This window comes from Embiotoca jacksoni, unplaced genomic scaffold, assembly GCF_022577435.1.
Source record: "Embiotoca jacksoni isolate LCO1_2020_lvr unplaced genomic scaffold, fEmbJac1.0.p SCAF_8, whole genome shotgun sequence".
NCBI lineage: Eukaryota > Metazoa > Chordata > Actinopteri > Embiotocidae > Embiotoca > Embiotoca jacksoni.
In genome coordinates, this window is record NW_027185436.1 from 5,792,238 (window position 1) to 5,805,687 (window position 13,450).

Below are 13,450 nucleotides of genomic sequence, written 5' to 3' on the forward strand. Positions count from 1 at the left end.
AACAAAATATAGAACAAAGGAAAGGTAAAGGAGATGATGAGAGCGCCTACATGACAGGATATTATGAGCTACGCTATGGTGGAGCTCTACAGATGGCAATGCCGGCCTGTCAGTCGGCCCACCCTTTTTTTTTTGTTGCCCCGACTGAAATATCTGAACAACTACTCGATGTACTGCAGAGACATTTGTGATCCACAGAGTGTGAATCCACTGAATTCACCCGTATGTTGACGTTTTGAGGATACAGTAATCTCCTGACCTTTGGCCTCACGAAATATGTCAACACCAACCTGATGAATTTGGCAGATAAATTTCTGCAGTTACTCAATCATCTATTGCCCCCCCCCTCCCCCTCCATTTCATTTAGTGCCACCATTAGGTTAACACAAATCTTAAACTCTTCTAACTAATGACAGTCAGCTCAGTTACTTTGTTAGCATGTTAGCACTGACCGCGTTGTATTGCGTACTGTGACACAGCTGCCAGTGTGGCTGTAGCCTCCGAGTCATGTCGGAATTAAAAGGCATCTGCTTTTCCCCGAAGAAATGGACTCATTAACTGAACGTAAAGAAGCTTCAGTGTCTTGTTCCAGTTTGTGATAGTGCTCAGAATAATCCCAGAACATTTAATTACCATAATTTCGTTAGACATCTTGGCAGTTCCGCGGTAACCATTTCTTGTCAGTGCTTCTCTAAACGTTTGTACTTTGGTTTCAAGCAGAGGCAAAAGAGGAGACCAGAGGGGGATGTCTTCATAGATGATAATTAACGTGTAACATGACATTACATTAACATACAAACATATTTACAGGAGCAGGTGGTTGCTGCTGTGACCTGGTAGTGATGAAACCTGCTTTCATTTCTGCTTTACATCACATCTGTTGAACTGGATTCTTATCAGAAGAACAAAAAAAAAAATCCTTCATGGTGTATTCACCTCAACGTAAACCTGCAAAAAGAAAAACCTGCATGTACAAAGAGAAACTCTCCAATCAGCTCTTTGTTAACTTGGTTATAGGTGGTGGTGATGATAGCTTTAATGAAAAACTCCTGCCAGCTGTTTTTTGACCTTTTCCTGTTCACTGCGTGTTCGCTGTCATCCACTCTGACACTTTTAACAGTGGCCAGATGTCCCAGATGGCTGGCTGCGCTCTGTGCTGTCAGCAGATCTGTGCGCCGAGCATGCAGCTTAGCATGAAGCCCAGACACGGCACACCAGTCCTCCTGGGACGCAGCCAAGGAAACAGTGCAGTTAGAGCTGCACGGTTTGCTCTCTTTGTCTTTTTGGCATTGTAAATCGGTGAGGTGGTTACATTACATTGGTGTATAAATTCTATTTGTCTGGCTCGTCTGTCAGGTGATATTTAAAAGGCAAATTAACCTGTCAGCACATCCACAAGTTTCTATTGGCTTTTCCCCCAGTTGTTCACAGTATTTATGCTCTGGACTGAAATGATCTAACATTTTTAGTCTGATTAAATGAAGAATAACAAAAGACAAAGTCGTTATTTAAAGTTCTTGACAAAACACACAGGACCAACCAAGATCTTTCTGTGAAGGAGGAGTTTTTTTATTTTGCTTCTACATTAATCTCTTCATGATGCAACCGGCATCATAAAGGTTAAAAACATCAGTACAGCTGAACTGCCTAGAAGTGTGCTATGAAAAGGACTGCAGTATTAAAACAGGTGAGGAGCCCTCTACCCTGGAACAGCCTGCCTCTGAACACTACCCCCAAACTAAGCCTGAAAACCAACACCTTGTCGACACAAACTCTGTTATCCGGCATTTTTATTTGAGCACCAGTGCTTGCTGTGCCATGAGTAAAGCATGGGTCCTAATTGTGACTCCTTGATCTTGAAAAAAAAAAATCTATCCTGAGGGTCACTGGAAAATAAAAAAAAAGCCCTTTCAAATAAAATAATTTCCCATAAAAGACACTGCTCTCGTTCAAAGCACAGTGACCTTTTTCTTTTTTTCAAATGTGTTGCTGTGTAAAAACAAATACAATATATTTCTACATAAACAGTATATAAAGCTTTTTAGTAACTATTAACAGAAATGACCAAAGAAACGTAATCCGAAGGCACAGCGAGACAGTGGTGCCAGTGCTGTAAACATGTAGTCCTGTGTGCCCCAGAGGAAATACACCAGGCGGGGCATGAGTGTTTCCAGAAGGCAGTGTGTCGCTGCTGCTGGAGCCGCAGTCGCTTCACCAGTTAGGTAAAAAAAAAAACAGTGTTGTAAGGCTAGAAATACTTGATATATGAAATCTTGCACCAGGAGTTTTTGCAGCAGCGAATACAAGGCTCTCTCTCTGCAGGTCATTACATCAGATCTAATTCACCCACGCACCGGACCGAGTGGTGCACCACCGTTATTATTGATTCTCACGACATCTAAAAGAATTGGACCTTTGTTTGTATTAAAAGTTGGCCTAACATCAAAGTCCTCTCTTAAACAAGGACATCCACTGCCCAAAAAATACGGCCAACACCCACCGAAACCTGGATTTGGTTGAAATTTCACAATTACTGGAACGTAATGTCCTCAAATATCCCTCCCTGCTGGATGAGCAGCACTCAGCAGTGTGTGGTGCTGGCTGGTGTTTGCCAAAAACGCCGCCGGCAGGCCGAGGGAGATGCAGGGCCGTTCATCACAGAAATTTGAACCGATGGGCCGAGACAAGTGATCCACTACGCGTTGTCGTACTTCTGCAGAGCCTCCTCCAGCTTGCCGGTGATTTTCTGGAAGAAGGCGATCTGCTGCTGTAGATGGTGCTGCATCTGGGCCTTGAAGTCGCGTACGCGGATCTGGTGGAAGTGCTGGAGCTCGGCCAGCGTGGCGCAGGAGATAATGTTGCAGCGGTCGTTGATGCCCTCCGCCTGCGCCCGGTCCATCTTGCCCTCCTCCACATGCTTTTGGCTCTCTTTCACCTTTGTCAGGGCTCCTGTTTGGGGAGGGGGAAAAAAAGAGCATGACTTTAGACAGAGATCCGACCGCTTCATGTTAGTCAGTGTTCTGCAAATAGAGAAACACCCACACCATATCAATATTTAATCTCAGGGGGAACATCCAGGTCTAATTATACCAAAACAACAACAACAACAAAAAAAGCCCTCAAGCAGGTTCCATGTGTTTTAACAACGTTCCCCCTTTAGGATCTTATTTCCTTGAACTTAACCTTTGACTTATCAAACTGACCAAAAATAGTGGGAATGCTTCTGAGCACGACCCGTTTGTTCCAAAGTCCCTGAGAACCAGAGGCACATCTGTATCTAAAGTTAGAGAACACGGGGGCCCGAACTCTAAAAATATCTGTTACATTATGTCACTTCAAAGCCCAGCCGACCATTTAAGGGAATTCTTCTGGCAGTTTGATACCATCTACCGATTTGGGGAACATGGGTAACTGCCTAACAAAATGTTAACACATCTGTTTAGTAAGATTGAGCTATTTTTAAACAATGGTGTCATGGTCAAGCAATCGACCGTTCGTTAACCCTCCACAAGAGCAGAAGGAACGCATTTAACATCGTGTTTATCTCTCCTACCAACAGTAGAAAATGTCAGCATGTCCAGCTAACTATCTTATTGCAGTATCAAGTTTTAATTCCAAGGCCAAGGAGCATTTTATTGGCAAATTTTTAGGGATTCGAGTTTAAAAAGGAAAAAAAAAAAATCCTGTTTATTCTGATATATTACTGACTAAAGAGGTATGAGCAATTCATATACAGTATGAGTGTCAAAATTACTTACAGTACTATAGCTAGTGGCTATTAAAGTTTCCCTCAAGACATGCAGCTTGATGTCTCAGTCTTTTAAAACAAACCATATATGGCGTCACATAAAGCATATTAAATATGCGGTGGCCATCTAAAAATTAAGAACCTCGCTTTCTTGTTGTAGTTTTTACCTCTGTTGAAAGTGAGGGATTAATTGTTGAAAAAAAAAACATCATTTCTATGATCTGCCACCTTATTGTAAACTGCATATATGTTGTGCAACAGCAACGTGCTTATCGGAAATTTTAGATTTTTAGATTCTTTCATGTGAGTCATATTATTGAAGCACAACTATGAAGGTTTACACTCTTTGGTTGTTACTGATGAATTTGAATCACTTTTTTAGTTCAGCTGTTGGACATAGTACTGATCTCTTTAGGTGAATTTAAGTAAACTATATATATAAAAAAAAAAAAACAAGTAGCTATATAGCTTGCAACAAAACCAAATTCATAGTGTTGCTCTCATACCGAGAATATCACACGAGGAAAGAGAGGGGGGTTTACAACCTCACATTTTCACACGCATATCAACTGTCAGTGCAACTTCATGTGAAAAAAGAAAAAGCAGTCTCAGTTTGCTTGCCGCAGAATAAGCCTTCAGTCATTCTGGTGCCAATACAAGAAATGAGCCTCAAACTTTCCAGACAGATGGTTGGATGGGAGCAGAAGGAAGGTCATAACACCAGGAGCTCATGGCTGACGTCTTATCAAACTGATGACATCTGACCGAATAAAGGAAGAAATGTCACCAGCAATTAGTATTAAATTGTAAAGGGAGGGAAAGTGGAAGGATATGTCCTTCTGCCTGAACTTACAACTTAAATATGTCCAAGTTGAAAACAAAGAGGACACAATGGTGAGGGTGGTGACATGAAACCTATGTTTGTGTGCTTATATCATTTCTTAGGGTTTCTTATGTTCTTGTCAAAAATAATTGTCCAGTTTGCACCTACATTTGTATACCAAATAGAGGAAGTTTGTTAATGTCACCCCTTCTTAAATTAATTTTGCATCTCCTTGCTGCCGTGGAAACAGCAACATTTACTATTTCTGTTGCTTCTCATTTGTGAGGAATCTCACTTTCTGTTCATCACATATCAGTCTGTGTTTTGGCCTGTTGGATGGATAAAACAAGACATTTTTGATTGATATTTTTCAACATTTCTAGACATTTGATAGACTAAATAATTAAGGAAATCATCCACAGATTAACATTAAAAATAATCATGAATCTAGTCTTAAAAGGTTTTAAGCGAAACTGACTCATTTGATCTGACCTACGGAGGGTCCTTACCGAAGCAGTGGTTTGCTCAATACTTTGAAATACAGAAACCAGTACTGATGTACTACATGTCATTGAGTGTTGACACTGGTATGTTGCACAGACTGAATGTAGAAAGACCAGTGAAACATCGTGCATTAATGACCAGCTAACAGACAATGCAATCCACTGCGTGTTGGCTTCAGGTTGGAGTGCACTTCTTGCACTGTTGTGTCATGGGTTTTTTTGTCTTGATGTGGGCTGAGTTATCAGCACTCAGCTGAAACTCGTTTCCTGAAACCAACAGAGGACTTCTTGACCTGAACCCGCCGCTCTGACTTCTGTTAAAGTTCATGACCGCCTTCTTTTTTTTACAACGCACAACACTCAGCAACATGTAAGGCTGTTTATTACAGCACATAGACAAATATGCTGAGACCACCCTCCCCCAAAACAACATGTCTTCGCCCTTCCCCCTTAAGCTCAGTTTGCCTTCTGGCTCCCTCAGCTGCAGTTTAACCCAGATCTTTGAAATGAGCATAATACACAACAGATTGAAGATGACAGAAAGAGGAAAAGAAAACAGCAGAAGAAGATACAGGCCGGAGGAGACGGGAAGGACAGACGGGAACAAGGACAGACAGGAACAAGCACAGACGTCCACAGACTTCAATATAAATTCCCATGGTGTTTACTATACCTTAAAGGTCTCTGGCTTCCTGTGTTTTAAAAGCCCATCAATGGACTAAGCAGGAATAATTGTTACCATGGAGACTTTACTGGAAAAGGCAAGAGTTCAGTCACAAAGGATGGTGTCAGCAAACCGTAATATGCGGAGCCACATTATTTTCACAGGAGGCTGCAAGTAAACTTTAAAGGCCTGCTGCAAAAATTACAACCACTAATAAGATTCAAGTAGTTCCTCAAATCTGAATTATTGATTCCTCTGATGAATATTTTCTCAATTAATTTATTGTTACTCTTCAAAATTATTTCCCACAGGCGGAGATGAAGCCTTCATATTGCTTGTTTTGTCCGATCAGTCTAAAACCTGATACTATTTCATTTACTGTCATAAATAACGGAGAAAATCAAGAAATTCAAACATGTCCCAGGCTGCAACCCATAAAAGTGGGTTCTGAAAGTTTATTTTTGCTTAAAAAAATAAATAAAACAATCAAGAGACTCATTGTTGCATCTGCCAACACCAATAAATCAGCTAATAGTTTAAGCACTACTGTCAAGTTCCACATAACAGAAACTAATTTAAAAAAAAAAATCATTCAATCATTAAAATAAAGATGTGGTTAAATATCTTTTAAAAATGGAATCATAAACCATCTCATCTCAAACCTTTTGTTTTAAGGATTCTGCAAAGAAAATCCTGTAAAGCTTCTTTGGCAGTGATCTCAATTTTTTTTGCAGCAGTATCTCCTGATATAAATAAATAATATCAATCAAAAAAGCGTGCACCAGTTCCAGTATATTTATAGGAACAGGGAATTGTAAATAAAGTGAATAGAAGTGAATTATTTACAGTCAATGACTACGAACTCCTGCTTTTGGCCTCTTTGCCTTCCAGTGTGTTCAAGATACAGAATCATATTTTATTCATGTAAATGTATGGACTTTTTCAAAGCAACCGATTACTGCCCAAACCCTACGTCACCTACAGTGATACATAATGTTTGCAGCACACTGCAGTTCCTATCAAAACAAGCAAACGTCCTGATAATGGCCTTTGCAGAATTCTTCCCTGGGTGTACGGAGGTGGCACAGAGCCCTGCTGGCCTCACTGGAGGCTTCAGCTCTTACGTAATCCCCCGGTTACGCAACACCCGAGAGCTCCAGCGAGCCAATGGCCTGAACAACCAGCGGCAATCCCCATCTCATCACTCCACCACCTCTGTCATCCATTTGTGCACCAGAGGACATTTAACTAGCCCGGAACAATACGGTTCATGAGACAGACCCGCCGCAGTGTTTGCACTGGAGGAGTGGCAGCTCAAAGGCTGACTCAGCAGAAAAGCCTGGCTTCCTTGTAAATCGGTGATTTCCCTCTCCTGCTGAAAGTGTTCTGTATGTAGTCTGAATGCTCTCCAGCCAACTGATTTAATTAAATTGTAAACCACAGTATGTTGATTTGATTGAGATCAGTCCTCGTTGCCCTGAAGTTCATCAGTGTGGGCTCTTCCCTGACAACAGTCTATTTTATTAGCCTGTTGAAGACTTGGTATCTGAGCTTTTTAATTGAGTCAATTAAAACATTATATGCAAACTTATCATAAACTGATTGGTGCTCTATTATATTATTCTGGCTTGCTGTTGACTGAAGACTGAAACACATTATCACACCCTGGTTAACAGTCAACAGGTTTTTCCTTGAAGATTAATATCACAGAGTAACCTTCAGCAGCAACAGGGGCTGCATTTTAATATTCACATGACAGATAAAGACTGTCAGTGCAGATTTAAAAAAAAAAAAATGGTTTTCCCTTCTACATACTGTACTATAAACTGCTGGACCACATTTAGACCTAAACATCTGCGTTCAGAAGTTTTATGATTCAATTAACTCCTCTCTTTGAGCTTCCATTATGCTAAATAGGAGCATTTCATTGTCTTTTTGCACATATTGGAAGCTGTAGCTTCTTTTGTAATCATCCAAACCAGTGTTACTTATCTTCAGGTTGTAAAGAGTCAACATATATAAAACTCCTCCCCTCCCCTTGGAGAGCTCGAAACAAGAAGCCACATCACACCCTCATGCTGTCAAGAACTCAACATCAAATTAAGACAAAAATAAAGCGTTAAATGCTTTTCTGAAAAGCCAGATATGTCAGTGGCAGGAGCGTTGTCCCTGCCAGGCTGCACACTGATGGCTAACGGGGGTCCCTGTGGAGGTGGAGATCAATAAGGTGACGGTCAATGTCACTGTGAGAAGGCTCACGTTTCACCGGTCACTCGTGTTGGGACAAATAAAACTCTACGTGGTATCTGTGGTCGTCATGAGGTGGACCGAGAAAGCTAAAAATGGAAATGAGCTATTGATAAAAGTGATAAGCAGCAGCTGTGATGTGTTTATCCTACAGAAAGCAGCTGTGATCTGATGACGAGACCGCCCCCAGGGAGATCCTCTTAAATAGGGGGTAAAAAAAAACAACAACTAACGTGCAAGTCTAAAGTTTCCATGTCTAATATTTCTTTATTAAATTAGGAATTTGTATTTTTGTCTTTTACATGTCTTCTAAACAGAAAGGAATGGGTTCCTCACTTGCGTAATGATTAAGGGGGAAGGAATGTAAAAATAACAAAAACAGAAAAATTGGCTCACCCAGACCAGAATAAAGAGAGGACCGTAACAGCCTCAGTGCATTAAAAACAAGGTGAGATCAAAGTCATTTTAGATTCAATACGTGATGCAAGGCTCTCCTTTCATCTGCTGCATGCCCTGTCTGTCCCATCAGCTTTGTTCTCAGTCTACCAGTGTGTCTGTTTATTTGTGAGTCTTTTCTCAACATTGTCCCTGCAGCAAGGACCTCTGAATCTCTTATCTGTGGAATTAGGCTGGGCTTATCACACCAGGCTGTGTCACCTTTTTTGGTGTGTGTGTGTGTGTGTGTGTGTGTGTGTGTGTGTGTGTGTGTGTGTGTGTGTGTGTGTGTGTGTGTGTGTGAGTGTGTGTGTGTGTGTGTGTGTGTGTGTGTGTGTGTGGCGCCTACGTGGCAAACTTGATTTGAGCTGACTGGGAAGTTTTGAGTCCCACTGCAGCCTAAACACCCATCCCCCCACCCCCACCCCCCCTTTCCAATGGCATCTATTATAGTGGAGTGAATGGGGGCCAGTGTTTGTTGGCACCCAGATGATAAACAAAGTTTTCCACAGGCAACAGCAATATGCTAAACCTTAAGTTGAGGTTATTTTAGCGAGTCTGACAGTTCATTTTCAGACTCACATATCTGATAAATTAAGCTCTCGGAACTCGCAGATGAAAACATTCATTTCCAGAGAGAGAGCCATGTGATTTCAGTAAGGTGCAACACAAGAGCTGGAACTAATGCATGGAATGAGAAGGATTAGTTCACATCATCCACTAATCTTGCGAGAATATATTTGCCCATGTCCTACATTGTGTCCTGTTTTAGGTAGGATTGTCAGCGTGAAAAGGAAGACATATTGGCAAATGTTCATGCAGCAGTCAGTCAGGTATAACCCACAAAGAGGAGCAGTAGTTTACCAAATCATTTACTCTCATAAAGAAAGCTACATGACAACAACAGTGAGAACATTCCTTCGCAATGCTGTGACTTCTGTGTGAGAGTGACATTTTGCCTCACAATGAAAACAGCCTGGGTTGGAGTTGTGTAGGAGGATGGAGGGCAGACAAAGAAACACAGATCTGGTGTTGTATCAATCCACGCAGATTGGAGATTATCTGTGTGTCCGCTGATACGTCACACTTCCGTCATGGAAACTCAAACACAGCCCAACGGGGTGCTGCCCATTTGACTCAGCAGGTGGAACAAACAATGGCAGCAGCATGTAAACTAATCTCCACATGCAAACACTGCCTATTTGTATTCCATATTGACACAGGCTGTCTGCTGCTCTGACAACAGCAACACTGCCTGAAACTAATTGTGGTGTTTGTCTTGTTGTGACCAGCAAACACACTTCCTTCTTCACTTTAAAACCGGTTGACTTTACCTCAGCCAAAACTGTGGTAGAAAGTAAGGTCTAGAAACAGGGTTAATGATGCCACTGCTACCGTACGGCTTTATTTTATGTAGCATATGAATTTTAAAGCCCAGTATCACACCAAAGTGTGTAATACACCTATCAGTGATGGTTGGCCTCGGTGTGCACAGATCATGTGACAAAAGTCACGTGTTGAATGTCGTGCGACGGACGTCATTTGAAGAAGAACTAAAGTGCTCACGTTTGTGTCAGGAGGTCAGTTAGGGATGGTTGGATGGTTTTAAACACCAAATTTGCATGCCGGAATTTGAGTCAGAGAGAGAGTGACGTGAATTTCTTTTGTAAGCCCAACCATGTGGTTTATCATGCCAAGGCGAGGTGAAACCATGACGATGACACGGTTTGAATTTTAGATTGTCTGGGACACTTGTATTATGAAACATTAGAGATTTGTCCCATTGTGTTGTTGTGGGATTTAATTGAGTGCGTCTTTCATTCAATGCTGTAGTATTTCAGTTTGGACAATCATCTTCCCTTTTGTCCAACTCTTAATTAATAATAGTTTCTTAATGTAGTTTAGAATGTCAGCAATCTGTCATTCCCGCTGTCATGGGATTATAATAAATGGTCTACTGAGAGGCTCCTTAAAGCAACCTTAAACCAGATAAATCAGTGAGTGAGAAATCTAGAAAAGTACAGTGTTGTTTGTTTACCTTTCTGGACATGGATGATGTCTGGGTAGTTTGCCAGATGTCCTTGGTAAAGCGCTAACAAATCCATGATTGGGTCGAGATCCTTGCTTGGCTGCTCAGCAAAATACTCTCCGATGGCTTCATATGCGTCCCCGGTGAAGGAGATAGCCTGGTTGAGTCCTGTAGAATACGTCTGCTGGTCCATTTCAAAGGCCTGACTCAGGACCTTAAATGACATCCCCACTTTCTGATACTCCTTCTTAAAGCCGCTGATCTGCTTGCGGGCAAACTCACTGACAGTGGTGTTGAGCTGCAAGGTGCTGTCGTCCATCCTTTTGGTGAAAGTCTTGAATCCGTCTATTTTGCTCTCGACCTCCTGGAAGTCGAGTGGAGCCGCGGGTGTGCTGATGGTGAGGAAAAAGTTGGCTCCGACCATTTCGTCCTTCTCTGCCTTCCTCTTTCCCTGCTTCCAGGCCTTCTCGTCGGTGCTGTTGCAGGTAAGGAAGTGCTGGAACACATCACACCTGGCCAGGACCGGGTGGCTGGTCATGTGGTTCATCCACCACATGAGGCCTTTCCTCCTCTTGGAGATGAAGTCCTCCTCAAAGCGCCCTGTGGCCTGTTTCTCTGGGATGTGTGGCACAGAGATGACAGGAAATTTCTCCACCAGCCGGGCGTACAGCCAGTCAAAATGCTTATACCTCCTGTTCACCTGGTTCTGTGTGTGTGTGGGTGTCAGCTTATAGGAAATGTAGCTTTTCATGCCCTTGAACTTGGTCTGTTTGGTGGGGTCGTCGATCGTGCAGATGAAGGGGTAAGGGTTCTCCTGCCACTCTGGACCGTACTGCCCCATCACCACACAGATCTTATCCCCATCTTTCACAAAGCCCGACGCCTCCCCGAGAACAAACGCCTCTCCTCCTGACTTCACAAAGGTCGAAAACCTGTTCAGGTTTCTACTGACTGTAGCAGAACTCTTTGCTTGCTGTGCATTACCTCGTGACATTGAGGATGTTGACACTCTATAGGTGGAGGCACCGTTGCCTTCAAAGTCCTGGTACCTTCCTCCTACTGTCCCCGGCTCATCTGCCACCGTGGAGCTGTCATCCCAGTCATCATCCCAGTCGTCATCGCTGCCTTGGTTGGGCTGCTGGTAGGTGTGCTGCTGCTGCTGCTGCTGCTGCTGAGGGGGAGGATGCTGTTGTTGTAAGGGAGCTGGGAAAGTGGTGAAACCAGGAGGAGACGGTTTAGAAAAGTTTTCAACTTTAGGCTTAAAAGAGCCGTCAAACCCTCCGGATGGGATGTTGGCGTATCGGGAGTCCGGGTAAGTGTCCCCAGATGTGTTGCAGCTGTTGTTGTTGAACGTGGAGGCAGCGTCGCTCGTCAGGATCTCCACGTACGACGCGGGGAACAGTCCCCTCTCTCCTCTGCTGTTCGCTCCTTCAAACCAGCCCTCAATGTCCTGTTGGCTGTACAAAGTTAGGATCTCGTTCTCCTTGACGGACACCTCGCCGGGGTTTTCGGAGTTGAAGTCGTACAGCGCTCTGGCTCGGAGCGCCATGATTCGCCACAGCTGGAAGGAGAGCAGGACAGCGGGATCGCTTATGGCTGGCTGGCCGGGGCAGGAGGGAAGCGCAGCGGGCTGCCAGGCTAGCTCAGTCAGTCCCCCCCCTCTCCCCCCTCACACACACACACACACACACCAAAAACTACTCCTCAAACTCCCGAGTACAAACTTCTAACAACGTGTGTAAATCCTTTCTGCACGGTCCTCCGTCTCGGTCAAACCTGAGAGGAAACTGCGAAGGTTTAAATCCAGAGGCTGCAGTGTATGAACCAGGATTGACGGTGTTTTGTGCTCCAATAACATGAGTCTGTGCTCCTCCAGCCTCCCTCTGCTCTCAGTCGGACGCTTCTGCCTTCACTCGCTGTGCATCAACCGCAAGTCGACCAGGCTGAATAATCGAGGGCGGAGCTTCCAGACTGCAATCCACCCAGACAACACAAATCAAGCGCCTGCATGGGGGGAGAGCGACACAAGCTTTTCCACACTTGTTGAGTGCTTCATGCACCAAAAAAAAAAGCATATTGCAGACCAACCCTGGCTTCATGCGAGGAACAAGAGCAGCGAGAAAACAATTTGATGTAAAAAAAAGAAAGAAAGAAATGTGGGGTCATGAGCCTTATATGTGGTGTCAACGTTTACAACCAATGATAATTAACAAATTGGAGGTTATAATTCAAAATTGTAATTGTTACTCCACTGCATTTATCTGTCACTCATAATAACTGGTTACCTTCAGATTAAGATCATAAAATACACAATAAACCTGTTTCAGGCTATCCATGGTATTATTTCTTCACTCCTCAGCCAGGCACAATGTTGAAAAGCTTGCATCACAAAGTAGCCTAACTGATTGCTAGTGGTAAAAAGAGAAAGCAGTGATTCTCCTGCATAACTTTACCTTGTAGAGTAGAGTTATCTGAAAATTTTTTTACTTTTTCATGTGCAAAACTTTGGCAAGATTCCTAATCTTAAATGACTTTAAGAATAGATCTTATATTTTTATGTGAAAAAGATGCCTGCATTGAAGCAAAGAAAGCAAACTGTGTTAATGCTTACATATAAAACACTAGTTATTCCATTTAGTCATCTATGGCATCTGTAATGACTACATTAAAAAAGGTCAATGTTAGGAGTCCTGTTCAGTTGTCTTATGTTGGCCATCACTCAACGTGACATACGGCAGAGGCCTCACATTCAAAATATGTCCTGATGTCAGTGATCATTATCGCAGAGGACTCTGCACACCTGATTTCCATCAGAAATGTTATCTGCTCATAGTGATGTGTTGTTGAAGCCTTCACACTCGCCAAAAATACTGAGGACACGACGTCAGGTTCCTCAGTGGCAACTACAACCCTGAACATATTGGAATTTAAAGCCATTAAGAGTGTGGTCACACTCGGTCGTAGCTTTATAAATAGCAGAGATACTGAGGTCACGAGTCTA

General features: G+C 42.9%; 1 protein-coding gene across 1 annotated transcript; it reads right to left on the reverse strand.

Annotated features, from left to right (window-relative positions):
* Window positions 1-829: 829 nt before the first annotated feature.
* snx18a (sorting nexin 18a) lies at window positions 830-12,354 on the reverse strand. Its single transcript, XM_069178229.1, has 2 exons — window positions 10,459-12,354; window positions 830-2,949 (listed from the first exon to the last, which is right to left on the reverse strand). The coding sequence occupies exons 1-2, from the start codon at window positions 11,996-11,998 to the stop codon at window positions 2,696-2,698; spliced, it is 1,794 nt and encodes a 597-aa protein (XP_069034330.1). The 5' UTR covers window positions 11,999-12,354; the 3' UTR covers window positions 830-2,695.
* Window positions 12,355-13,450: the final 1,096 nt, after the last annotated feature.

Coding starts and splice junctions, on each gene's coding strand:
- snx18a (XM_069178229.1), bottom strand. CDS start 11,998: ATGGCGCTCCGAGCCAGAGCGCTGTACGACTTCAACTCCGAAAACCCC. Junction 2,950..10,458: donor CATCATCCATGTCCAGAAAG/GTAAACAAACAA, acceptor CTCCCCAAACAG/GAGCCCTGACAAAGGTGAAA.